At 40.7% G+C, this 27725-nt stretch overlaps 2 protein-coding genes across 2 annotated transcripts in view; one reads left to right on the top strand and one right to left on the bottom strand.

The window, feature by feature from the left end:
* Positions 1 to 27725, bottom strand: part of LOC149155587 (uncharacterized) — a 210696-nt gene that overhangs the window by 116393 nt on the left and 66578 nt on the right. The window lies entirely within an intron of this gene.
* LOC149155588 (uncharacterized) lies at positions 3384 to 4664 on the top strand. Its single transcript, XM_089445162.1, has 2 exons — positions 3384 to 3797; positions 3922 to 4664. The coding sequence occupies exons 1-2, from the start codon at positions 3631 to 3633 to the stop codon at positions 4397 to 4399; spliced, it is 645 nt and encodes a 214-aa protein (XP_089301288.1). The 5' UTR covers positions 3384 to 3630; the 3' UTR covers positions 4400 to 4664.

Genomic DNA, 27725 nt, shown 5'->3' with positions numbered 1-27725 from the left:
TGTATCTAAAAGTTCTGATTCAGATAAAGAAGTTCCAAACATCTCCAGAAATAATGAACTGGCAATTGTCTCTACTACTCCATCACTTGGGGTCTGGCAAAAAGTTCAAAAGAAAAAAGGTAAAAAAGAAAAGTCCAATTTATCTGGCAATCTAGAATTTTTTTTTTGGTAGCTCTGCTACTATGTGTGTGTCCTGTATACACACGGGTCCCTCAGGACAAATTCTGAATGCTTTATGCATATACTCAATGTAACTTTTCATTTTTCTTTAATAGAAAGTTACTAATTTTTCTTTGGAAAAAAACACAATTTGGTAACAAGCCCACCAAGATAGCTCCATAATACAACAATAAGCCTCTCAAGAGGGAAAAATAATAGATACAATAGGTCAAAGGGTCGTTGAGAAGGCCTAGTGGAGTCTAATATGTGCCAAGATGAATGATGAGCTCCAAACATGGTGATAAAGGGGTTGGCCCCTTGATATCCAAGCAAATTCCCTCTGGTGCCCCCAAGTGAAGTGGCTATGGGGGCACAAAGCATCCTCATGGGTCTCCAATTGGATCGAAGAAGCATGTATCCCATCTGTAAAGGCTAAAAGAATGATGCAAGCCCTCCCATTGTCTCCTATGCCAAGACATATTCTCATCTGGGCCCTAGATCAACTGCCAATTGTGTGGTGCAAGAGTGGAGTTGGTTGGGCAAGGTGGTTCAGGTGCATTATCATCGTCTAATAGGTGGAAAACGTGCAAGCAATAAGTGGAACTCAAGGATCCCATGAAATGGCAATCTGCTCTCTGCTATGGTGGAGACCCGTGGCTCTCAACACTCACCCTACAAATGCCAATATGACCCTCTAGAGGGCTTGGACCCCGTATAGGGAGGCTGAACCCAACATGAAGACCCACTTGCAATCTTGTATAAGATCCAATGCATCCTCTCACCTTCCAGTACAACCAAACATTAGTGTAGTTGAGTAAATGAGCTTACAAATCATGGATCCACATAGACACTTCCTAGCAGCATGCCCTTCCATAATAGGTTTCGACATGTACAAGTGTCTCCAAGTTCAAGAAGGTTAAACAAGGACCCTATTAGGTGGTTTCAGCCTCTAAGGGGTTGACATGTCCATGGTAAATCCCAGTGTTGTTAAAATCGCGATAAAATCGCGATTTTATCGGAAAATCGCGATTTTTTCGCAAAACCGATTTTATCGCGATTTTTATCGATAAAAATCGGCACTTTTTTTTATACGCGATTTTTTCGAAAAAATCGCGAGTTTTTCAAAAAATCGCGATTTTTTCGAAAAAATCGCGATTTTTAAGGAAAAAATCGCAGGGCACGGGGGCAGCGGCCTTTTTATATGGAAAATCGATTTTTTTTTTATTTCATTGAGCAGTCCGCGCGGAGGAGGAGGAGAAGAAGTGAGGGAGAGGAGCTGAAGGGTTGCCGTCGGATTTGGGAGCGAATCCAAGCGTTTTTAGGAGGAATCCAAGCCAAGATCACCAATTTGTCCATAAACCAGGTATGTAGATTAATTTTTTTTTGTTTTGCTTCTATAAAAACTTTGTTTTTCATTGTTTTTAAAGAATTTTTGGAAATTTTTCATTGATTTGGGATGGGTTATTTGTTATGACTATGAGAACCAATTTTTTATTTTTATTTTCACATTTTTTTTAAACATTGTTTATTTTTTTTGAATTTTCATTGTTTTTTGGCATTTGCCATTGGCATTTGGTTGGGTAACTTGGGTTTGGAAATTGGGATTTTGGAAATAATTAACTTGTAATTTTGTAAATGCTAAATTGTAATTTGTATTATGTAATCCTAAATTCTTATTTCCTAATCCTTATTTTTCCATAGGTTTGCAAATTCAAAATTCAAAAACAAACATGCCAAGGAAATTGGATCCTTTCTGGGAATATGGTGACCCTAAAACTCTGAATGATAGACAAAACTTGTATTGCAAGTTGTGTGGAAAGGAGATATTCGGGGGGGTGTACAGGTTGAAGTTCCACCTTGCACAAATCCCTGGACGTGCTGTGGTGCCCTGTCCTAATACAAATGCTGAAATTATCCGAAAAGCCATGAGAGCATTGGGAGAATTAGAGCACTCTAAAGAGGCCAAAGAAGAACTCAAAAGGCAACTAAAAAGGTCAGCTGAAGGAAGTGGGCCAAGTGGCACTGGTTCTACTGCAGCGTCAGTCAATCCGGTAGTTGCATCATCCTTTTTTGTTCCTCGAACCACACCTGGTGCACAACCAACTATCGGTTCAATGATGAAAAGAACTGAAAAAGAACAAGCTGACAAGTTGATGACAAAATTTCTCCTCTGGAGTGATATTCCTTTCAGCATTGTAAGGAATAATCCATTTTTCCAACCTACTGTTGATGCTATTTCCAGTGTTGGCTCGGGGTACAAAATCCCTTCTCTTCATGATTTCAGAGGCCGGCTTCTTCAAGATGAAAAGCGTGACTGCACCCAAAGATTGGAGGATTTTAGGGAATCCTGGGCACAAACAGGATGCACTGTTATGTCAGATGGTTGGACTGACCAAAAGGGGAGAACCCTTATAAACTTCTTGGTTAGTTGTCCCAGGGGGACTATGTTTATCAAATCTATTGATGCAACTCATCAAATCAAAGATGCAAAAAATTTATGTGATTTGCTGGATGTGTTTATTTTGGAGGTGGGTGCAGAAAATGTTGTCCAAGTCATAACGGACAACGCTGCAAATTATGTTGCTGCTGGTAGAATGCTTATGGACAGGCATCCCACTTTATTTTGGACACCTTGTGCTGCCCATTGTATTGATTTGATGTTAGAGGACATAGGGAAAATTCCCTTTGTCAAAGAGACTGTTGACTCATCAAAAAGCATCACAAAATTTATTTACAATCACACATCTGTGCTTAGCTTGATGAGAAAATGCACCAACAACAAAGAGTTGGTGTGCCCCGCCATTACACGGTTTGCGACGAGTTTCATATCTCTTCAATCCCTCTTGAAATCTATGTGGGATTTGAAGAGAATGTTTGTTTCAGAGGAGTGGCGTTCTTCGCCAATGAGCCGCAAACCAGAAGGAGAGGCCGTCTGCAGACTTGTTTCATACCAAGAAGACTTCTAGGCGGGAGTGCAGGAGGTGTGCGCTGTCACTGAACCTTTGGTAAAGGTTCTTCGGTTGGTAGATGGTGAGAAGCCCGCAATGGGCTATTTGTATGAAGCCATGGACAGGGCCAAAGAAGCCATTCGGTCCTACTATGATGACAAGGGAGATGATGGGTTCCAGAGACAACTCCTTCTATGGAACGTCATTGATGAGCGATGGAACAACACACTCCATCGTCCCATTCATGCTGCTGGGTTTTTCCTGAACCCTACATTTTCTTATGCATGTGGGTTTGATTTTGATGCTGAGATCATGGATGGATTATTAACCTGTGTCCAGAAGATGGTGAGAACTCCAGAACAACGTATGGAGATCTCTAAACAAATTGAGACGTATAAGATGTCAGGTGGCACATTTGGCTTTGATATGGCTATCTTTGATAGGACGGCCAAAATGCCAGGGATTTTTTAGTTTGTAACTTTGTTTCAAATTTCATTGTCTCTTCAAATTCCATTTTTTTCTTATGTTTATTTGTAATTTTGTTGTAGCCGCATGGTGGAAGATGTATGGTGGCAGAGTACCCCTTTTGCAAAAGCTTGCCATACGCATCCTCAGCCAAACATGCAGCTCCTCGGGATGTGAGCGCAATTGGAGTGTATTTGAAAAAATACACAACAAGAAGCGCAATAGGTTAACAACTTAACACTTAAACATTTAAAATATTGCAAATTTCCAAATAAATTTTTGAATTCATTAAACAATATTTTTTTTTATAATATTAATTATTAATTATTATTTCATGAACTTTGTACAGGTTGGAGTCCCGTAGACTTAATGACATGGTCTATGTCTACTACAATCTTCGATTGTGGGTGAGGCAACTAGACAAGACACCTGATATGGAAGCCATCTCATTGGATGAGATTGACACCACTGCTGAATGGAGGGTTGAGACCGAGAGGCCTCTCATGGATCCCACTGAGGATTGGTTAGTGCAGGATGAGGGGGAGGAGGAGGAGGAGGAGGAGGAGGAGGAGGAGCAGGAGCAGGAGCAGGAGGAGGAGGAGTTGGAGGAGCAGGAGGAGGAGGTGACACCGCCTACCCGGGCTACCACTAGAGGACGTGGTCTCTGTCTACCTACAGTAGCTGCTACTTCTACAACTACTTCTTCAGCTTCTAGAGCACGTCAGACTCCACTGCCATTTCCACCACCACAGGCACCAGCATCTTCATCTAGGGGGAAAGGGAAAGCAGTGACATTTTCTCGCAAGAGGGGCAGAGGAAATCAATAGGATTAGAGTCTTAGACTTTCATTTTATTGTATATGACATTATGACATGATGAGATACATTATCATATTTTTTGTTGATATTTTGAGGCTGAGTTGGGACTCAGGACTTACTATTCAGGACATGATTCAATGTTATGTGTGATTTTAGCGCTAGAAATGATATTAAACATCTTATATATTAGTTTTTTTATCATATTTATGTGTCAATGTATTTATTTTATGTTGTAGATGGTTTAGATATTAAAAAAATTGAAAAAAAATGAATATTTTTGTGCCAAACGATTTTTTCCCGATTTTTTCCGATTTTTTCCCGATTTTAACGATTTTTTCCGCTTTTTTCCCGGCGCCGATTAAATCCCGATCGCGCTTTTAACAACATTGGTAAATCCATCAAATAGCAGGTGGCATGTGAAATAATGATGGAACGGATTGGGGCACAAGGGGAAGGCTCCAAGCCACATGCCACAACACAAGGGTAGCTAAATAAGGGAAGCCCATATTTGGGTATATGAATGTAGGAGGGAGCAATCGTGGCACATGAGTTACCCCAACCATTATTTTTCACCCTTCTTCATATGCCTTTTTCCTTTTATAGTTTTTTCTTTTGTAATTGCTTGGGGCTCCAAGGGATGAGAGCATGATATGTAAGATATTGCATTGAATACTCTCTTAAGGTGGGGCAGTTAATCGCCCACCAGGGGTAGGGACAATCATGGGTTCCTTAATGATGAAAGGGATCGACATGAGGGGCCCTAGGAACCAAGGTGATGGCCATAATGATAAGGGTAAAGTTCATGTTGGATTTTGCCCACGTGCTAAATTTGTATGTCCCAACTATCTTTTGCATGTTATGGTACATTTGAGTGACCAAATTATGCTTTTTCTTTTCTCTTTAGCTACATCAACCTCCGGGGCATCATTCCAGGCCCGACCCAAGGTGTGGACAAGGGGAGGGGGAGGTTAACTCCTTGTGGACTCGAATGGGAAATATGGTGAATTGGGTTATAATGAGCGGAGGGGAGTGATGTACATGGTTTCAGGAAGTGGGACCACACAACCAAAATTGGGGTTTCCCATGTAGTGCCATCCCTAAAGCTAGTAGCCAATAAAGGAGATGCCATGGGACTAGGATACAAGGTTAACCATCAAATTGGACAAATGAGACAAGAGTACAAACCAAGCCCACTTTTTCCACCGAATCCCCCCACTAATCTAGGCCCAAAAGTGTCCATGATAAGTAAACAAAAATACCCAACTACACAATGAAAAGCCATACCTTTAGGATTGGAAGGCCCACCTTCAAACATATGATCATAATAGATGGGAGAGCGAGCATATGGCTAGCTGAAGTCGGGAAGATAGTGGCACATCAAACTATCTGGTGGCTACAAGGGGCTGCTAGCTACCAATTGACGACCATTTAGGAGAAAAAAATTCTCCTATGCATAGTACCCACAGTGGTTGGTAACAGATTCTACTACAAGTTGTCCTTCACTATTCAATGTAGGAAGTGTTGGTTGTGGTGTTTGATGTTTTCCCGACATCTTTTTTAAACAGGAAACATGGAAAACATTATGGACGTAACTTGTTTCCAATATTTTCAAACCGTAAGCTACTTGACTGATTTTCTTGATTATTTGATATGACCCATAGAACTTAGGAGCTAGATCGTTTTATCCTTCTTGTTTACTGCTAGTTGTTTGTAAGCTGTGAGTTTGACATGAACCCAATCTCCTTTACTAAACCCTCTTTCTGATCTATGTTGGTCAACTTGTTTCATATGATTCCTTGCAATATTGAGATTATCTTTTAGCATTTGAACGATTTTTTGGTTCTCCTCTAGTTGATCTTTTACTGCTGAATTTTTTATAACATTTATGGCTAATTCCTTCCATTTTGGAGGCTCATAACGATAGAGAGTTTGAAATGGCATCATTTTTGCTAAAATGTGATAAGTGGAGTTGTACAACAGTTCTGCCAGATGTAACTAGTTAGACTATTTGTTTTGCTTGCCTATTACAAAACAACGAAGGTATGCTTCCAAACATTTATTAACAATTTCAGTTTTCCCATTTGTCTGGGGTGGTACATTGAGTTCATGTTAAGGGATGTCCCAAGTTGCATTTAGATTTCCTTCCAAAAGTTTCTCTTAAACTTGCCTTCTCAATCACTAACAATGATTTTTGAAAACCCATGCAATTTGTAATATTTTTGCAAAATATTTCGGCAATTGGTTTTGTTGAATCCCAACTTCTTACGCCCATGAAGTTTGCATATTTAGTGAGTCAGTCTGTAACCACAAGGATTTTATCCTTCCCATTTGACATGGTTTGCCCATCGAGGAAGTCCATTGTTATTTCTTCCCACTTATGGTTTTGGATTTGCAGGAGATGGAGCAATCTCGGTGTCAAACTCTTTTCTTTTTTGTTTCTTTGGCATTTATCGCATTCTGCCACATACTTTTGAATTTCCTTGTACATCCCCTTCCAAAATAATTATTGGCATATATTATGGTAGGTTTTGAACAATCCCATGTGCCCAGAGGTTGGTGAATCATGGCATTCCTTCAGAACTTTTGTTTTAAAGTTGAAAGTGGGACTTAAATAAATTCGTCCCTTACACCAAAGGATGTCATTCTTCCATTTGAGTTTTGAGTTTTGAATAGGATTATTGCTTAAGTTACATGTACTTGGATTCTTCGTGTATTCACTTCGAATTTTACCTAACCATTTTGGGACTATAGTTGAAATTTCAAGTAATGATGGTCCTTTTGTTGTTCTGCCAAACGTGTTTTTTGTTGTAAAAGGTATTGTGGGCTTGTTGTAGCGGCTACAAGCACCCTCCAAAATTTTGCCTATGCTTCATTTTGGAGCCTCCCTTCTAAACCACAGCAGCTCATCTTGCATTGATCTTGTGCTTTGATTGAGCCTCATCCTTTGCATCTTGGCTTGTGTTTTCTTACTTGGTTTACTTTCTAACCCACAATCTGGTCTCTTGACTTAGTCTTTCACAGTTTCAAGCTTGCCTTAGAGAACTGCACAATTCTTAAGGGCAACTGGCCTTTCTCTTGGGAATTGCGCAGTCCTGACTGCCACCGGGCCTTGAGCTGAGGAATTACGCAGCACTGGATGGCAGTTAGCCTTGAGCTAGGAAATTGCGCAGACATGAGAGGCAACCTAGAGCCACTCCACCTAGAAATTGCGAAGAACCCACTGTGCTCAGAAACTACTCAGTGCATGAAACGTAGAGTTGCCCCGTCCTTCCCAGAACTGCACAATCTTTCCGAGCAATGCATTGCAGCTTTTCCCGAAAAGCAAAAAAAGCAAAAAAAAAACATCCCTAAAAATAGGGATCTATTTTTAGTAGTCTGAAGGAGGCACTTGAGTTATTTTGGAAACTACTGCCAAGTGTCAATTTTTCCTTGAATTTTGGCATTCGTGTCATAAATCCTAACTTGACCAAATCTATTTAATCGATGTTGCTAGAGCTCATTTGCACATTCGATCTTGGAGATCTGGCATTCCTGAGGAGATTAAGGAACCTTTGGTGCGATTGTCGTCGCTTTTCCAGGTGAGTTTTGCTTTTCTAGTCTTTTGCTGCTTTTTCTGTCACTTTTTGTTGTTTAGCTTGTGAGAGTGTTGTTTCACTTGTTTCTTTGAACAATTGTTGGTGTTTTAACTTGTTTTAGCTTGTAGAAGTGTTGTTTCAAGTTTTAGATTGCCTTTCCCAAGTGTCTCATGTGTTTTCTTGTTTTTGCACCAATAGTCACAGTTGCAGTGACTCTCTTCACATGCTTCGTTTTCCTTTAGTTTAATTGATTCATGCACTTGTTTCACATGCATGCATCAACACTTAGTCAAATCTGCACTCAACATCACACCATCTTTCAGATCTTCTTGTTTGTACACTCCCCATGGGAAGATCTGGGCTCCCCTTGCCAGGATCTCACATGTCACTGAATGCACTGCACAATCTGGGAACACAAGGCCTCTGCCTTGGCTTCTGGAATTGTGCAGAGTCTGTCCTGGCCTAGTTCCAACTGTGCACTGCATAGTTCCAGGACCCAGCCTCCCAACTTGGCCACTGAGACTGCGTAATGTGCAGCCTCTCCGGGCCTTTGCCCAGACTAAATTGCGCATTCCGCAGTTCCAGTCAGCAAGCTTCCCGACTAACTGTTGGGACTGCGCAAAACGCAATTCCCACAGTCAGCCAGTGACCTCTGCTAACCATAATTACGTAATCCTTCCCATCATGAGCCTTGCTTGTTGCTTGATATTGTCTTGAAATTGCTTTGGTTTTTAAGCTGACATCTGCTTGCCATGAGTGTCATTTTTGTCCCACAGGTACAGTAGTTGTTGAGCACCTCTCAAGCAGTTACAGTTAATATGGCATCCAAGAGAGTTGCATCAAAGGAAACTGTCAAGAGCAGTACTAGGAAAGCAATTAAGGAGATATCAGTTGATCTACCAGTTTATGCAAATACTCAGTTGTTCATCGAGAAGGGTACAAAGTTAACATGGCAACAAATCAAAGACAGTTTTGCAAAGGACTTCAAGGAAGACTTAGAGGACTGGCAGGTGTATATCAATATCTAGCGGTCAGGCTTATACAAGATTGCAAGCAGGTACCCCGCCTTCCCATGTGCGGCCATTATCAGCTAGATTGTCTCATACACAAATGAACAGATCATGACATTGAGTAGTGCCAATAGGATAGAGCTTGCCACCTTCCAGGTGAAGAACTTTCAGCAGATGTATCATTTACCCCAGCCAGTGAAGAGCATCGACTCATTTTTCTATGCCACCCATAGCTTTGCGAACACTAGAGATATCGTCAAGTGCTCGGTGAAATAGCCGTCAAAGTTTAGACACACCCAATCATGTTTACAAGACAAAGTCTCTCAGGAAGGCTTATCAATTCTTGATCATCTTGTCTGTCAAATATGCGGTCAAGAGAACGCAAAAACCTTTCTTGAAGGTTGGGTAGTTGTACTAGACCAATTGGCGAGTGATGGGAAGCCATTCAACTGGTCAGATTTGTTGGCTCATCAGTTGAAGATCCTTGTGACTAGCTCTCAGAATCTGACCAAGAATGAGAAATCAAGGTTTTACATGTCCGCATACTTACTGCATGCAGTCTGTGCCCAGCTACAGTTTCTTGGCATGAGTTGGACATGGACACTATTGAAATTTCTAAGTCTGACACGTCAGAAATCCCTACTGCATTATCTGGTTTATTTTCTCCTACTTGTTCTTTTCATTAACAAGTTATTTATAAATATAAATACTGAAAATAAACACAAATGCAGCCTTAACACATATACAGATCAACAACTGAAATAACTGAGACAAACACACAAGGGACACTGTTATTTTTGGACAATCGTCCCCGGAAAAACCCAATGCGGGAAAATTAGTGCAGCAGATATGAGGGTTTTATTATTATGCAGTTTCTGAATACAACTAGGGTGCTAGAAATGGCTCACCCAACAGAGAATGCCTTCGACAGAAGTACCTCTCCTCGGAAACAAATACTCCGGCTGATCAGTCATCGGATGATTAGCCCCACAACAATTACGGCAGCTCCTTAGCTGAACAACGAAAGTTGCTCCATGCTTCTCCACTGCTCTGGAGTCTGCATCACCCTTCCTAGCTCACCAACGCTCAGTCTGTCCCATGAAAATCACCCAGCACTACCTCTTGGCCTTGCATTAGCTCTGCTAGCCTCTGCGCAGCTACTGATGACTTTGTGGCAGCCTCTTGTCTCTCTGCGTCAGACCTCTGGCTCTCTAAGTCACCCACGCTGTCCTCCTCAACCTCTGCATAGCTCCCTGATGCCTCTGCATCAGCCTTTTCAAGCTCTGCACTGTCTCTTTGGCACTATCTCTGCCTCTTTGTTATCTATTCTGGGCCTCGTGCCGAACTGCCCATTACTGCAACAGATCACTCCTTCGATTCTCTCAACAAACCCCACCCCAGAAAATCAAACTCACTGATCAATATGGTGTATCTCCAACTGACCCTCAAGCCTCCTCTTATACTTTTCCTGCTGACGATTCAATGGCCGAGATTAAGTCCCTAATCTGCAGCTAAGAATAGATTTGGCTTGATCCATGTCATTTAGAATATTCTCACCCAGTTTTATATTAATACCCATTAATATTTTAATTTTCCTAAGTTTAGACTTAGGAACCCCATTAAAAATATTAATTATTTTAATATCTCTCCAACCAGATGGAATTTCCCCAAACCATTTTTGGGTCTTGGAGATCTTATGTGCCTTAGCCTCTCCACCAATTTTCATGAATAAAGCACATCCGATGCTACCACAAATCAACACTCCCTCTTAGTAAGCAATGTGCTCTAGTAATGCTTCACCATGGAGACATCACACTGATCCTTTGCACCAGTACCTGTGATGATGCTTGGCCTGCTGCCTCACATCATCTGCACTGTTGCTTCCTGTACTACTGCCCATGACACTGCCACTACCACTGCTACATCTGTACTGCGGCTCCCTCTTAATATGTTGCCCATGTTGCCCCTAACACTGCCACTGCTAACTGGTGCACTGCAACTCGGTTACCGAGAAGTAGGTAACTGACTTCTCCCAAACACTGAAATCCCAGTCAGTCTGGATGCTTCGTGAAACTAAAGTTGCCTCTGCTGCCATATTGTGCTCCCTCTGCTGTCATTACGCTGCTGCATACACCTTCATGCCTCTCGCACTGCTGCAACCTCCACTGCACTACCTCAGATTTCTGCACCCAAGCACTGCCTTGCTGCTCCACTACACTTTGCTCCATCCAAACTCTGTCATCCTGCTACTGTCGTTAAGGGCTCCTGTAGCCGGATATGATCCAAGAGTTTGGGCACCTCAAAGATCCAGACCCTACTGTGTAGTCCTCCTAACTACAGCTCGATGTCTCCCCACCTCTTCTCTAGAGTTGCATGAGCACTCATGGCACAGTCGTCATCAGTCTTGACCTCTTTCTCCATCTTAGCTGAAGATGCCTTTGAATCGGAAGCCTCTCCTTTCTTTTTCTTCTTGGGACACTGGGATGCATAATGTCCCAGCTCCCCGCAATGAAAACACTTCACCTTGGAGACGTCCTTCTTCTCCCTCTTCCCTTGTTGTTCCATAGATGCTACAGCCGCATCCTCCTCCTCCTCTTTCTTAATTTGACCTCCCTTCCCACTACTCCCCGCCTTGGTCATCCACCTGATCTCTTCTTGGCGAAGAGTTGCCCACATCTCCTCCCATCCTGGAAGAGTGGCTCTACCCAAAATACTTTGGGCAAATGTCTCCCACTCCTTGGAGACTGCATTCAGGGCAGTCCTAACCATAAATTATGGATCCGGTGTAGACCCCACGGAAGTGAGTTGGTCGCGAATATCCTGCAACCTGAAAAGGAATGGAACTATCTGCTCTCCCTTCTGCATCTAATACGACCACAATTGATTCTCCAATAGCATCTCCCATTATACAAAAGTGCCCTGACACAAGGTCTTCAAAGTATCCCACATCTCCTTTGTTGTGTTCTTTTCAACAATACGTGGTACGACATGATCTTTGACCCCGTCTAGGATCACGCACTTCGCCCTCACCATTGCATCCTCATACTTCTCATTCTCAGCTGGGTCGATCAGGTTAGCCATGGTTCTAAAGGCAAAGTCCTTGATGCGATGTCGATCCAAGATTGCCAGGATCTTGGCCTTCCAGATGACAAAGTTGGAAGCCCCGTCCAACCTGTCCTGATCCCTCAGTCCGTTCACTGCCATTTCAGCTCCTCTTCTGGACTCCCTCTGAGTTTCAACTTCCCTCCTAGAAATATCCCTCTAAGTCCTGATTTCCCTCCTAGAAATCCTCTGTCCAACTGTCGAACCACTCCTCTCCAATCCTCCTTGCAACTGCAACTTGGATCTGGATTTCTTGGCTAGAAATCCATCAAGGTAGCAACTCCCTCTACCTTGGTTCTGTCCCCTTAGGTATTGTTCTGCACCGACAAAAACAACACCCCACCAGCTTCTCAATCACAATCTATCCATAGCTCCCCAAGCCCCGGCAACTGAATAAACTGAACCTTTTAGGCTCTACGCAATCCTAGCAATGGCAGAATTTGCTCCTCCTGGCTACAACATCGATCCTTCCTGGCTGTGAAAGATGATCGAACACTACGTAGGTTTGATCTGCCCCTCTTTGCTTTTGCTCTAACCCTCCTCCTGGCTCGAAATGATGACGCAGGCCCTCTGCATCACTTCTTCTCTGTTACTTCTGCTCTAGAATAGCATTGTCTCTTGGGACAACTGCTACTACTACAAATTCTTCAGATTACGGTCTTCAATTCTACTGTGATCTACAATGCTCTGATACCATGTTGAAATTTCTAGGTCTGACACGTCAGAAATCCCTACTGCATTATCTGGTTTATTTTCTCCAACATGTTCTTTTCATTAACAAGTTATTTATAAATATAGATACCGAAAATAAACACAAACGCAGCCTTAACACATATACAGTTAAGCAACTGAAATAATTGAGACAAACACACAAGGGACACTGTTATTTTTGGACAATCGTCCCCGGAAAAACCCAATGCAGGAAAACCAGTGCAACAAATATGAGGGTTTTATTATTATGCAGTTTCTGAATACAACTAGGGTGCCAGAAATGGCTCACCCAACAGAGAATGCCCTCAGCAGAAGTACCTCTCCTCGGAGACAGATACCCTGGTTGATCAGTCACTGGATGATCAGCCCCACAGCAACTACGACAGCTCCTTAGTTGGACAGGGAAAGTTGCTCCATGCTTCTCTACTGCTCTGCGTCACTCTACAGGGACTGTATCACCCTTCCCAGCTCACCAGCACTCAGTCTGCCCCGCGAAAATCACCCAGCGCCACCTCTTGGCCATGCGTCAGCTATGCTAGCCTTTGTGCAGCTATTGATGCCTCTGCATCAACCTCTTGGCTCTCTGCGTCAACCCTCTAGCCCTCTACGTCACCCACACTGGCCTCCTCAGCCTCTGTGTAGCTCCCAGTTGCCTTTGCGTCAACCTGCCCAAGCTCTGTGCTGTCTCTCTAGCACTATCTCTGCCTCTCTGCTATGTATTCTTGGCCTCGTGCCGAACTGCCCCTCACTGCAACAGATCACTGGTTTGATTCTCTTAGCAAACCCCACTCTAGAAAATCGAACTGACAGATCAATTTGGTGCATCTCCAACTAACCCTCAAGCCTCCTCTTATACTTTTCTTGTTCACGTTTCAACGACCGAGGTTAAGTCCCTAATCAACGGCTAAGATTAGATTTGGCTTAATCCATGTCATTTAGAACATTCTCACCCAGTTTTATATTAATACCCATTAATATTTTAATTTTCCCAAGTTTAGACTTAGTAACCCCATTAAAAATATTAATTATTTTAATGTCTCTCCAACCGGGATGAATTTCCCCAAACCATTGCTGGGTCATGGAGATCTTATGTGCCTTAGCCTCTCCACCAATTTTCATGGCTAGAGCACATCTGATGCTACCACAAATCAACAGACACCAAAAGAGATTGTCGTCAACATCTATTGCAAGTTGTTTTCCGACTGCAGCTATTGAGGAGTGATGGCAAGGCTAACTGACCATTTTATCATCCCGTTATACAAGCTTATCTTTGAGCAGGATCCACCTTGCATGTCCCGAGAAGCAATGGAGGTAATAGTAAATATTGCAGATTGGTATGCCTCACCAGGTGGCACCTTCATCAGAGTGTTTGGCGGAGAGAAGCCTCTGCATGTTCTACCAAGGTATGTCACTAACAAGTTGATCATGCAAGAGGTTTCATATCACCTCTCCACAAGGTTGTCAGCAGGACTGCATAGGAAGAAGAAAGTGCCATGGCCCGCTCTTCCTTTGCAGATCAGATTATACGAGATTAAGAGCTTGAAAGATGCAGATGCCAAAGCTAAGGAGATAGTGAGATTCGAATTCAACACCAAATACTTTAATCTGTATGATCCCCACGGTATTTGCAAGGACCATTGTGCGAAGGTGTATTATCCATGGATCCACGGGACATTTCACTGGCACGAGGAGGACCCTTGGAGGTACTATTACAATGCCTCCAAGCTCCACGAGTCGGTCAGTATAGCAACAGCTTGGAAAGTTGCTCTACAAACAGCAGCAACACAAGAAGCAACAACAACAACAGCGATAAGCAGCAATCCAGTGCAGGACAAGGGAAATAGGAACACTGTTGAGAACCCAAAGGTAGAACAAAGCTGCAAGATGAAAGCAGATCCTCTCTTGGAGAAAGCGGCTTTGGCAACAAAAGCAAAGAGGAAGCAAAGGTATGGATGTTAATCCAGAACTATGCGCTGCTCACCCCATTCATCCGTAGCATATAGGCCTCATATGCACGATTGTACAACAGTTTGGATGTCATGGTGAAAATGCACAGGATCCCATCAATCAGTTCCCTCACCGAGGTGAAACCCAAGAACCAAGTCCAACTAGAGATCGCTGAGTACATGAAGCAGCTAAGACGAGAGGCCACCAGGGAAGACTTGGAACTAAGCACACATAACATGCAGAAGTACATTTGTGGTCTTGTCATTGTCAACACTATGCTACACACACTTCAAAACGCGTTGGATATAGGTTCCAAGACCATATACCGGGATGCCATGGAGGAAAGAGTCTGCTTTGAGAAAGTCAACATCAAACAGTTTGGGGACACCATCATGCAGTACCAAGCTTAGCATCAATATGTGACCGAGAAGCACCAAGTGGAGGTTGCCGAGTTGGTCTTTCCCCAAACTTCAGAGTCATAGCGTTTTGCCTTGTCAGGCTATCTCTAGCCTTTTTTGTCTCACATTGGTACATGTGGAAAGTATAATATTATTTGTAGATATGTTGTAAGTGAAATTCCAAGTGTCATTAGTGGAATGTGAAACGTCATCATGTTATGTAATGAGTTACTTGTAAAGGAGTTAAAGAGCCATGAGGAAATCAAAGAGTCACAAAGGGCAATGTCAAGGGTCACCCCACCCTTTGTTATAAATAGAACCTCATAACTGATAAAACAGGCTTTTGGGAGTCAAGCATTTGGCTAGGCTTAGACTTAGAAAAGGCTTGGGAGTATTGTGATGAGCCTTGGCTTCTCCAAAGTGTAGAGCAAGTATACTTGTTTGGGGGAGCAGGTGTTCTTGACAGTAATGTTCCGCTATTGGGACTAGTGGTCATCAATGGTGTATGTATGGATGGAACTTTCACTTATAATAATAATATCAGAGCCAGCACATTTTCATGCATATGTTGTTATTGTAGTTGGACTATTTTGGTTGCTTTAACAATGTATGTTGTTTAACTTATGCATTTTCTTATGAACTACTTTGTATGCAATTGTACGAATATTGTTGAATGTGTGTTGTTGGATTAACTCATCACTTTAATTTGTGGACTATTCCACATTTTAGCTTGTGATGTCATTCCGCTCATGTGTTCCTTTCAAGCTGCGTACTATTACAGGCTTCTAAGGGGCACACTTCCTTTTCCCCTTTGTGTGTTAGAACCTTCATGCATCGCACTTGACTCTCCGCAGGGTCACACACTTGCTCTCACCCAAAGTTATCATACTTACCTTTGTGCGCTACCACGGTCAAGGCATTACATTACCACCCACTGCTGGGACTCCTACTCCAAACAGTTTGAGGTCTAGTTGGCACTTCATATCCGGGAGATCCCCTTAACGTTGGCAAATCTAGCAACGCCAACAGGGCTATTGTTATCCATACATATCAAACATTTGCAACCTAGAAGATATTGTCGCCATTTGATTAGGGTATGCATGATAGCAAGCATGTCTTTATCATATGTTGATTTCAAATTCTCCCTCTTATTTAAATTTCTTCTTTCAAAAGTTATAGGGTGGTCATCTTGCATTAATACAGCTCCTAATCCAAACCTAGAAGCATTGCATTCAATTATAAAAGGTTTTGAAAAATCAAGAGTTGATAACATCAGTGTTGAAGACATGACTTCCTTTAATATTTCAAAACATTGTTCTGCTTGATCATCCCATATGAACGATTTTTTCTTTAAAAGATTCGTCAAAGGAGCGGTTATGTTGGCATAATTTCGAATAAATCGTCAATAGTATCCAATCAATCCTAAAAATCCTCTTAATTTGGAGATGTTAATAGGTTTAGGCCATTCTTTAATTGCCTTGATCTTGTTAGGGTCTACCTTTACTCCTTTGGATATTATGTGTCCAAGGTACTCTACTTCTTTTCCAAAAGTGCATTTGGACATCTTTGCATAAAACTAATTCTCTTCTAGTATAGTGAGAACTTGTTCTAGGTGTTGTAGATGCTTCTTCCATGTTTTACTATAGACTAGAATATCATCAAAGAAAACTAGTACAAACTTCCTTAAGTATGGTCGAAATACCTCATTCATGGTGGCCTGGAAGGTTGTTGGAGCATTAGTTAACCCAAAAGGCATTACCTTAAACTCGTAATGACCTTCATGAGTTCAAAAGACAGTCTTCATGATGTCTTCTAATCTTATTCTAATTTGGTAGCATCCAGATCTCAAGTCCAATTTTGAAAAATATTTGGCTCCATGAAGTTCATCCAAAATTTCATCTATGAAGGGAATAGGGAACTTGTTCTTAATCGTTATTTTGTTCAATCCTCTATAATCTATGCACAGTCTAAATGATCCATCCTTCTTTTTGACTAGAATCACTAGAGCAGTGTAAGGGCTTCTACTTTTTGTGATGATACCACATTTTAAGAGATCCTGGACTATTCTTTCGATTTCAGTCTTTTGATGATGTGGATATCTATATGGCTTGATGTTGACAGGGTTTGATCCTAACTTAACTTCGATTATGTGCTCAATTTCTCTTTTAGGAGGCATCTACAGCAGAAGATCTTGGAATACCTTCTGGTGTTTTTGAATTAACGCCTAAATCTCAGGGTGTTCTTCTTCAGTTAATTTTGAAGCCATCATTTCCATCTATTGACATTGTACCATATATGTTGGAGCTCCTTTTTGGATCATTTTCACCATTTGATGGGATGACACAATCTGATTTTTGGGTGGTTGAAAACCATATAGCTTATACTTTTGTCCTTCCCATCTAAACTTTATAAATTGTTTTTAATGGTTGGCAGAGTAAGTGCCTAGGGTTTGTAGCCATTGGACACCTAGAACCACATCCACTCCTCCAAACGGCGTAGTGTAAGACAGTGATTCTAAATTGTAATCTTGAATTTGCAATTTAACCTTATGGCATTTTCCCACTCCTTCAATTTTCTTTCCATCTGCTACCATCACCTTCTTATTAGACATTGGATATCTGAAGATGTTGAGCCATTTTGAAAGACTTGAATCCAAAAAATTGTGAGTGCTTCCTGTATCAATTAGAACCATTACATTGGTCTTTCTGATATGCCCTTTTAACTTCAAGGTTTGGGGCTAGGCTATTCCTATCATCGCTGACAGTGATACTTGAGAAACATTTTCGTTGTCCAATTCTAGGGGAAATTGTTGACAATCCTCAACTTCTTTTGTATCTTATTCTTCACTATCTAAATCTTGAGTTGCTTCATACTTATATAAATTCTTGGTATCTTTTACTTTAAAACATTTGTGTCTGGGATCCCATTTTTCGCCACAATGTTTGCATTTACTCTCTTTTATTCTTTGCACCTCTGTATTAGATTTTCCTCCTTCGTGTAGATGTGGTGGAACATACCTTGTATTCTCCATGTTAGAAGATTGGGGAAACCTTCGTCTTGAAAATACTTTTTCAACCTTTGGCAGCGGTATTCTTTCAAATTTCTTCTCTACAACTTTGGCTTTTTGTCTTGCTTCTTCTATAGATCTAATGTCATGAAGCTTAAGTTCATTTTGGAGATATGGTTTAAGTCCAGTGAGGTATGATTGAATAAGGTGTTTTCCTGATAATCTGGGTACTCAAGTGGCTAGTGTTTCCCATTCTCTAGTAAACTCATCCACATTTCTTTTTTGTTGTAGTCTGGTGAGATTTGTGAAGAATTCTTCTTCCTTGATACCTCGGAACCGTTTAAAGAAAAAATCCTTTAATTTACTCCAACAAATCATATATGTCAGTTTTTTCCACCACGTATGCCAATTATACACTTCGCCTTCAAGTTGCATGGATGCATACTTGATTTTTTCATTGTCATTGTCAATATTGTAAATCTCGAAATACTCCTCTGCCTTATTGAACCATGCTACATTGTGTTTCTCATTACCGTCAAATTTTGACAACTCAAGTTTTGTTCTTCGTTGATATGTGACAATTAGTGGATTGAAGGAGGGAATTTGGGTTGAGATCATCATATTTTGAAAATTTGGTATATTGTTTTGTGGATCAAGTATGGAAGATGCATGTAGAGACTCGGGAGTGTGATGTGAGTCTGACAGATTTGATGTATTTGAAGAGTCTGGTTGTTGAGTGGCTTCATTATTTTGATGTTGTAGAGTAGTTGCATTATTCTTTCCTTGAAAGATCAGGTTTAGCATCCCCATCACTTGAGTGTGATTATGATTAACCTAGTTTCGCAGGTCTTCGTGGTCCTTCAAAAGGCCATCATAATTTTGTTGGAGTTGATTCTCTATACTCTTTGTTTTATCCTGGAATTTCTTAACATTTACATCACACTCAGTAAGCCTCTTCTCGAAGTCTTCCAGTGTTTTACTTAATTCATTCTTCATCATTGTTGAAGTGAATGGTGGTGTACGATGTTCCAGCTTGACTTGATTCTCTTCTTCTTCTTCTTCTTCTTTAATTATTTATTAATTATATATTTTAATTATTTATTAAATATATATAATTAATAATTAATTAATAACTATATAGTAATTATAATTTATAGCTAATTATTTAAGTAATTATATTATTATTGATAAATAAATATATTTAATAATTAATTAAATACTATATAATTATAATTAATATATAATGTTTAATAATTATATAATTAATAATTAATTTGTGTTATGAAGGGGTTGGCGGGACAAGACAAGACGTCAAGGGATGTGACAATCAAAGGTTGTGGATGAAACATCGGAGAGTGTTGACTGTGATGTCGAGAATATAAGGCGGTGGGAGCATAGGGTCTATCAGCAGGGAAACTGGATTGTTGTGGGAATAGTTGATGGAGTCGGGTGAATGGCGGCGAGGAATCCAGAACTGGATGTGGGTGACAAGGGAACACTGGAATTCAACACTTGAAGGTTGACGCAACGGAAGGAAGCAAGGGCAAAGCACTATGACATTTATGAAGAGGCAGCAACTTTGTCGGGATGTACGGCTATAATTATTGAAAACTGTGTAACTAGGTTCGGTCTTCGTAAGTATGAAATCTATTTTTTATTCTTGTAAATTATGAAATAAACGAAAATTTATTATTATTGTTTTTGGAGCATGGGCTTCATGTTCAAGGTCTTTTATTTTATAGGTCAAGCACCCATTGAGTACTTCTAGGGTTTTTCCTAGGTCAAGAAGTCAAAAGAGACATTGTCATAAGTTGAAGACCCCACTAGACACATTGTAACTTGTAAAGAAAACTATTTTTGTCTTTAAAAGTGTCAGAATACCCTCCAAGGCAAAGTCGACTTGGAAACTGGCAAGTCGGCCTAAAGGAAGAGCCACGTCCACCCTTGAGGAAGCCTATATATAGAAGAGGACTCGACCTCCTTCAAGACACTCACTCATCTCTCATTCTAGCGAAGAATGAAGAAGGAATAGGTAGCAAAGGAGAAGAAGGACAATGAGGTTTTTTGTTTGGGCTATCTTTCTCTCTCACAGGTGCTAGAGAAGACTAGGGTTTTTGTGCTGACCTAGGGCATCCTTCTACAAGTTTGATTTTTGTGGAAAGGAGGCAAAGAGGTCAAGCAAAGGCTACCAAGGGTCTCCCTCAAGCTCCAAAAGTTAGGGAAAGGAAAGAGAAGGTCAGAGGAGGGCTCTAGGAAATGAAAAGCCTTTATATATATATATATATATGAGAGAGAGAGACTAAGAGACTTGTTGATTTTTTGGTAGCATCAGATGTGCTCTAAGTCTCAAATTTTGCAAGGAGGCTTGGACACATGTATTCCACAATACCCAAAAATCGTATTGGGAAATTCCACTTAGAGATAGTTTTATTAAAATAATTAATTATTTTTAATGGGACCCTAAGTCTAAACTTAGGAAATTAAAATAATTAAAAATTATTAATCTAACTATGGGTGAAACTTCTAGAAGAAGACAAAGATCGAGTCCAAATGATCTGATCCATTGATTGGAATCTAATCTGGGCCATTGGTTCTCCACTGGAGGATTATAAGGACTTTGATGCGCATTTGGAAGACACACCAAGAAGATACTCAGTTACCCGAGTAAAATCGATTTTCTCACTGGTCAAAGTTCAGCAAGAGGAAATCAATTCAGAGGGAGAGTTGCAAGTGAGGAGGAGAGAGAGGGTAGCAGCATCAATCGGGAGTGCAAGAGTAGAAGATGCAGAGCAGAGAAGGGACAGCACAAAGGTTATGACGTAGAGGGACAGCACAGAGGCTGACGCTGGGACTGTGCAATCCTCACGCAATGAGATGCAAAGGGACAACACAGAGGCTGGCGCTGGGACTGTGCAATCCTCACGCAATGAGACGCAGAGGGGGCAGCAAGTCCTCTCCTGGATCAAAATCTCACCGGGAAGTGTGAGAGAACTGTCAGTAAATTTCTCACAGAGATTCCTCTTCTATTCTACTGGTTGTATCTTGTACATGAGATTTTTGCTGAAGATTAATAAAGAAACCCTCATTTGCTGCATCGGTTTTCCCGCATTAGGTTTTTCCGAGGACAATTGTCCAAAAATAATTGTCATTATGATTATACTTGTGCTAGTATTTTTCCTTGCATTTACTTTCCACAGTATTTTAATTGTGAAGGTTGCAGTAGAATTTATTTCGATATTTGTTGTAGAAACACTATAAATAACTTATTTCTGAATTAATAAGTAGAAGAAATAATATCAGTCACTGCAGTTGGATTTCTATCTAGAAATTTTCACATGGTATCAGAGCACAGATCGTAAGCAGAAGAGCTCAGAAGCAGAGAGGAAAAGGATTTCGAAATTACTGCAGAGGCAACACAGTTCGAAGGCCAAGGAGGACGAAGTTTTAAGGAGAAACTGATTTCTCTTAGTGAGTCGACAGAAAAATTGATCTCCAGTCGAAGCTTACCAGAGGCAAGAGGGAGCAGCATATTTTTCCTTGCAGAGCATATCTTCCGTTGGGACGCAGATATTTTGCAACAGTTGTTGGGGCAGAAAAGCGTTAGAAATCGATAGGAAAATAACACAAAGAAGGATGGAAAATCAAGATGTCTCTGGATTATCTTCTAGATTAGAAGAAGAATTCGCATGCTTGGCAAGTTTAGCATCAGAAGATGTTTGGTACATTGATAGTGGAGCTTCAGCCCATATGAATGGAATACGAGAATATTTCTATAGTCAATAGATATTCATTTAGCCCAACAGCAACAGGTGCAGCAAGGGGGACAAGCAGGAGGATAGACACTTGGAACTAGCACAGTAACCAGTACCATTATTTCCTCAGAAGAAGGAAATCCAAGTACTTCTCAGTAGGTGGAACGGTAGGAACAGGAGGGGGATTTGATCAAGCCTCCCTGCACCAGTGGCAGAACCAGTAAAGAAGTACAACAAACATTGAGGGACGCAAAGGAGTTTGTTAAAGCTCCTAGAACCGAGAAGAGGCTACTTAGACAGCCTGATAGGTACCAAGCCTTGGTAGCATAGGTTCAAGAACCCTCTAGCTTTCAGGGAGTCGTACAACACCAAGTATGGGTGGATGCCATGGTAGAAGAGTATAGTTCTATCATGACGAATGATGTCTGGGAAGTGGTACCTAGGCTAGAGGATAGATCAGTTGTAGGATCAAGATGGATCTACAAGATCAAGTATGTTGCAGATGGCAGTATAGAGAAGTACAAGGCTAGGTTCGTAGCAAAGGGGTACACACAAAAAGAAGGAATAGACTATGAAGAGACCTTCGCCCCAGTAGCCAGATATACCTCTATTAGATCCATTATATCTCTACCAGCTCAAATGGGATGGGAGATTCACAAGATGGATATCAAGACAACATTATTGAACGGGGTGATAGAAGAAGAGGTGTATATAGAACAACCCGAAGGCTTTGAAACTCATGAGAAGAGAACTCATGTATGTAGGTTAAAGAAATCCCTATATGGGCTCAAGCAGGCACCCAGAACATGGTATGGTCAGATTGATAGTTACTTGCAGCAGTTGGGATTCGTCAGGAGTGATGTTGATCCTAATCTCTACTATCTAATGGTGGAGAATGAGCCATTTATTCTGGTATTATATGCAGATGACTTGTTTCTAACAGGATCATCTAGGCTCATAAAGGACTGCAAGAAGAATCTTGAAGCAAAATTTAACATGAAGGATATGGGGTTGATGCATTATTTTCTAGGGTTGGAAGTGTGGCAGAAGGATGGGGACATCTTCCTTGGACAAGGAAGATATTCTACAGAGATTCTGAAGAGATTCAAAATGCAAGAATGTCGACCCATGACTACGCCCATGATCACCAACTGGAAGAAAATAGATGCATCAGGAGGCAAGGACGTGGACCCCAAATTTTATAGACAACTCATTGGGTCGCTCATGTATCTGGTCAACACTAGGCCAGACATCTGCTTTGTTGTCAAGACCCTTAGTCAGTTCATGGCGGAAGCGAAAAGAGTGCATTGGGCAGCAGCTAGGCACATTCTTAGATATGTGCATGGAACAGTCAGATATGGGTTGAAATACACCCGAGAAGATGACATCAGATTGAATGGATTCACAGATGCAGATTAGGCAGGTAGTTCAGTAGACTGGAAAAGTACCTTCGGGTATTGCTTCAGTGTTGGATCAGGAATGATCTCTTGGTGCAATAGGAAGCAGAAGTCAGTAGCTCTGAGCTCAAGAGAAGGAGAATATATGGCGGCCAGCACAGTTACGTGCGAAGTTATATGGCTTAGAAAATTGTTTATGATTTTGTTTAGGAAATGGATGGAGGCAACCAGTATTTTTTGCGATAATCAGAGTTGTATTAAAATCTCTGAGAATCCAGTATTTCATGATTGATCGAAACACATTGATATCAGATGTCACATTATCAAAGACTCTGTTCAGCGTGGGGCAGTACAGTTGCAATATATCTCCACAAGAAATCAGGTAGCAGACGTACTCACAAAAGCTCTAAGAAAAGCTAAGTTTATCCAGTTCAAGGAGCATATGGGTATGGTAGAGAATATGTTTCAATAGCAAAAACAGATGGTTTCTCAGTTGCAGTGGCAGAAAGCTGCAATGCAAATGCAATGCTGGTAGTGGCAAGGTCAACAACAGTACGGATGCAATATTTGCACAGTAGTTGGTGGGTAGTGATGTTAGTCATCAGTAGCGCAGAGGGAGATGTTACAAAACAGGGTGATGCTTCAGCATGATGCATTGTTAGAGCACATTTTTCACTAACAGGGAGTGTTGATTTCTGATAGCATCAGATGTGCTCTAAGTCTCAAAATTTGCAGGGAGGCTTGGACACATGTATTCCATAATACCCAGAAATCGTTTTGGGAAATTCCACTCAGAGACAGTCCTATTAAAATAATTAATTATTATTAATGGGACTTGTTGACCACTAGAGTGGCACCTGATGATTATACAAAGACTCTACGCCCAAGGACTCCACGCCCAAGGATGATACAGAAGACACTTGTACCATCATATTTCATCAGTCAATAGAGTTTTTAACACTACTTCTATCTTCTCATCATCTTTTTGTACCCAGATTCCACACCCTACAAGGAATTGTACTAAGTGATACTAGTAATGATGAGTTTTTGAGTCTATAACAGGCCTAGGATGTTGGGACTCGATCAACAAATGAATACACCTTGGAGTGTTTTTTTATTCGGCTAATTATCCCTCCTTTTTCAGATTCAGATAATTTTCTGAGTTTTTTCACTCACCTTTTACCCCAAAGCCGGGGTGACGGCTTGAAGGTTGAGCCCCTAACACATCTTAGTGTCTAGAGTCAATGTATATTACCATACTAGATCCCACAAAAAATTTCGTGGAATTTGGCTAGGTCTAAGTAGGATGTTTTAATAATTAAAATTTTCCCGCAATATGGAAATTTTTAAATAATTTTTATGTAATGATGTAAAAAAGTGGCCTTAGGAAATGTCTAGGGTGTATGACTACTCGAAATTCATCTTCAGAAGCCCAAATTATTTTAGGACCCACTTTGAGGGTCAAAAAATGACTTATACTCCCTCCAAAGTTGATTTTCCTAATATCAGTGGAAAAAATAAAATTCAATATTTGGAAAAACTCGTAAATTTTTCCAAAGTCAAAATAATTTAACTTATATATGTTTATAAAGTTTAATTATATTTATAAAACTTAACATATTTATTATTTAAATTTCATCATATTTGTTTTATTATAAAGTTTAAAACTTTATATAATGGATCAATTTAGATGGGTCGTTACAATCAAAATCAAATGATTCCAAAGGCAAGGCCAAGGAAGAGACTACGCATGATCCTATTAAATAATTAATTCAACTCATCAAGAGCATAGAAGAAAATGACATTAAAGAAATGCAAGCCACACAAAATAGGTTGGTGGCCATGGAGAGATCACAAGTCCAAAGATTCCAACCTAGGCCAAATGATAGATGGAAAAAGAATGAAGGCCCTCAACAGGAGTATAGGCCACCAAATCCATTGGAATCCACCAACATGGTAGGTCAGATTCCCCCCTTTTGTAGGCCATGTAATGAGTTCCATGAAGAAACCACATGCCCATATGTGAAGAGAATCATGGAAAGTGGCATGTTAGGAGATGAACATGTAAGGATAGCTGGTCAAATCAATATGTTCTCCATGGAAGATCAGATATACACCATTGAGAGAAATCAAGAGATTGACCATAGGCCTAATAATCTTGGGGTTTTAAATATGATTGCAAATTTTGATGAAGTCACTAAGATTTTTGGGGAAAAACCTACATCTGAACAAGGGATGACTTATCAAAGAAGGGATATCCAAGACCGAAGTAATCACAGAAATTTTTCTCCTCCTACTTCAGCATTGAATTTTGACTTGGGCAATTGGGTGAATAATGCAAAGGTTTCTATTCCAGTGACAGTCCTTTTAAAGATAACATCTCAAAGGGCCATGTTACTAAGTGCCATTGAACTTACTCAAAGGGAAGAAAAGCCTAGTGACGAACCAGAAGATGAGGACATTGTATCGAAAAGTATGATTTTTTATGTGGGGAATGAAGATCATCTACCATTTTATGTTTCTTTGCTACTGAATGATCGTATTTTACATAACTGCATGCATGATTCAGGGGCTTCATCAAATGTCATGATCAAGAAAGTCATGGAACAACTGAATTTAAGGGTATCTAGGCCCTATCACAACATATGTTCAATGGATTCTAAAAGAATTGAAGTGTGTGGGATAATTAAAGATTTACAGGTTTTTTACACGAATCCGGAAAAATGGGACCCGCGCAGCCATAAAAGGGCGAAAATTCCTTTCATTTGCATCATTTTTTGTCATTTCTTTTGCAATAGGTGAGTTGTGGGTTTGTTGTGAGGAGTTTGGAGCAAGGAGCAAAGGGTGTGGAGTGTTTTCAAGGAGATTCAAGCAACAGGTAAGTGCATTTCCTCTCTATTTTTTTGCATTTGTATTACAGCAATTTGTATATGCATTTCTTTTACAAATTTGTGCATGTTTTTTTTATTTTTTTATAGTATTCGTGGCTCAATCAAGGGCAGCAGGTAAGGGGCAAAGGAAGGGGAAGAATGTCCCCATTGGAGATGCCCCTCCTCCCCCAATTTCATCAAATTCCATTGCAAGTATTCCCTCTATTGCAAGTAATGTTAAGGGAAGACTTCCTTCTAAAGGTAACGTTGAGAAATATCCCTTGTGGAAATATGTCACAAGAGAGGATGGGCCAAGCAACAAGGTGAAGGCAGGAGGAAATGTGAATTGGAGATGCAACTTTTGCCACAGCAATTTCACAAGCACATATTATCGTGTGAAAGGCCATTTGTTGGCTTTACCAGGTTGTGGAGTTGGAGCTTGTACACAAGTTCCTTTACAAAAGAGGAAAGAAATGGAAAAAGAGTTCACTATTGGTATGGCAAATGTGGCTACAAAAAATGAAAAAAAACCAAGAATGATGACCCCCTTCCATTTTTGAGGAAAGGCATCAACAAATTCCCATTTAAGAGTTTTATTGGGGGACAAGCAGCAAAAAGAAAGGAAATTTCACTTGGTCCTGTGAAAATTCTATCACAACAACATTTGATTTACTTTTCCTACTTATTTTTCAATAAGTTATTTATGAAATTCCTTCACTAAACATTAAAACAAATTCTGCTGCAGATATCACATTGTAAAACAGTAAAAAAAAAAAAAAACACATGCACAAGGATCAATACATTGACATAGATATTTTGGACAACAGTCCCCGAAAAAAACCCAATGTGGGAAAATCGGTGGAGCAAGGGAGGGTTTTATTATTTAGTAATTCTTCAATACAATAGCGTGCCAAACTGGCTTACCCACAGAGAGAAAAAATCTCCATCACTTCCCCCAGTCCCAACATCAGCTTGGCTGACCTTTGTGTGGCTCCGAGACACTCTGCATCGGCCCTGGGCCTCTCTGCGTCATCCACGCAGGCCCTCTAGTGACTGCACAGTCTCCTGCTGCCTCTGCATCTGCCTGAAATGCCCTGCGTCTGCTTCTCATGTCTCAACGTTGGTCTCCTGTGGCTAATCTCGTCTCTCTGTTCCCTACTTGCTGCCTCCTGACTGCTCACCACACCACTAGTTCGAATTTCTCAGCTAACCCCGCTCCAAAAATTGAACTGACAGGTCTCCCTCAGTGTGCTCTCCAAGTGACCCTCAAGCCTCCTCTTATACTTTTCTCATTGACAAATCAACGACCGAGATTAAGTCCCTAATCAACAGTTAAGATTAACTCTGGCTTGATCCATGACTTTTGGACCTTTCTAACATAGTTTTATATTAATTCAATTTAATATTTTATTTTCCCTAAATTGAGACTTAGGGACTCCATTAAAAATATTAATTATTTTAATATCTCCCAAACTGTTTAGAATATGCCCAAACCATTTATGGGTATTGGAGATCTCATGTGGTTTACCCTCTCCACCAATTTTCATGGCTAAAGCACATCTGATG

The sequence above is a fragment of the Pinus tabuliformis genome, chromosome 9 (genome assembly GCF_031772625.1).
Source record: "Pinus tabuliformis cultivar Carrire ecotype Pingquan chromosome 9, CPIR1, whole genome shotgun sequence".
Taxonomy (NCBI): domain Eukaryota; kingdom Viridiplantae; phylum Streptophyta; class Pinopsida; order Pinales; family Pinaceae; genus Pinus; species Pinus tabuliformis.
This window is presented reverse-complemented; position numbering and strand designations above follow the sequence as displayed.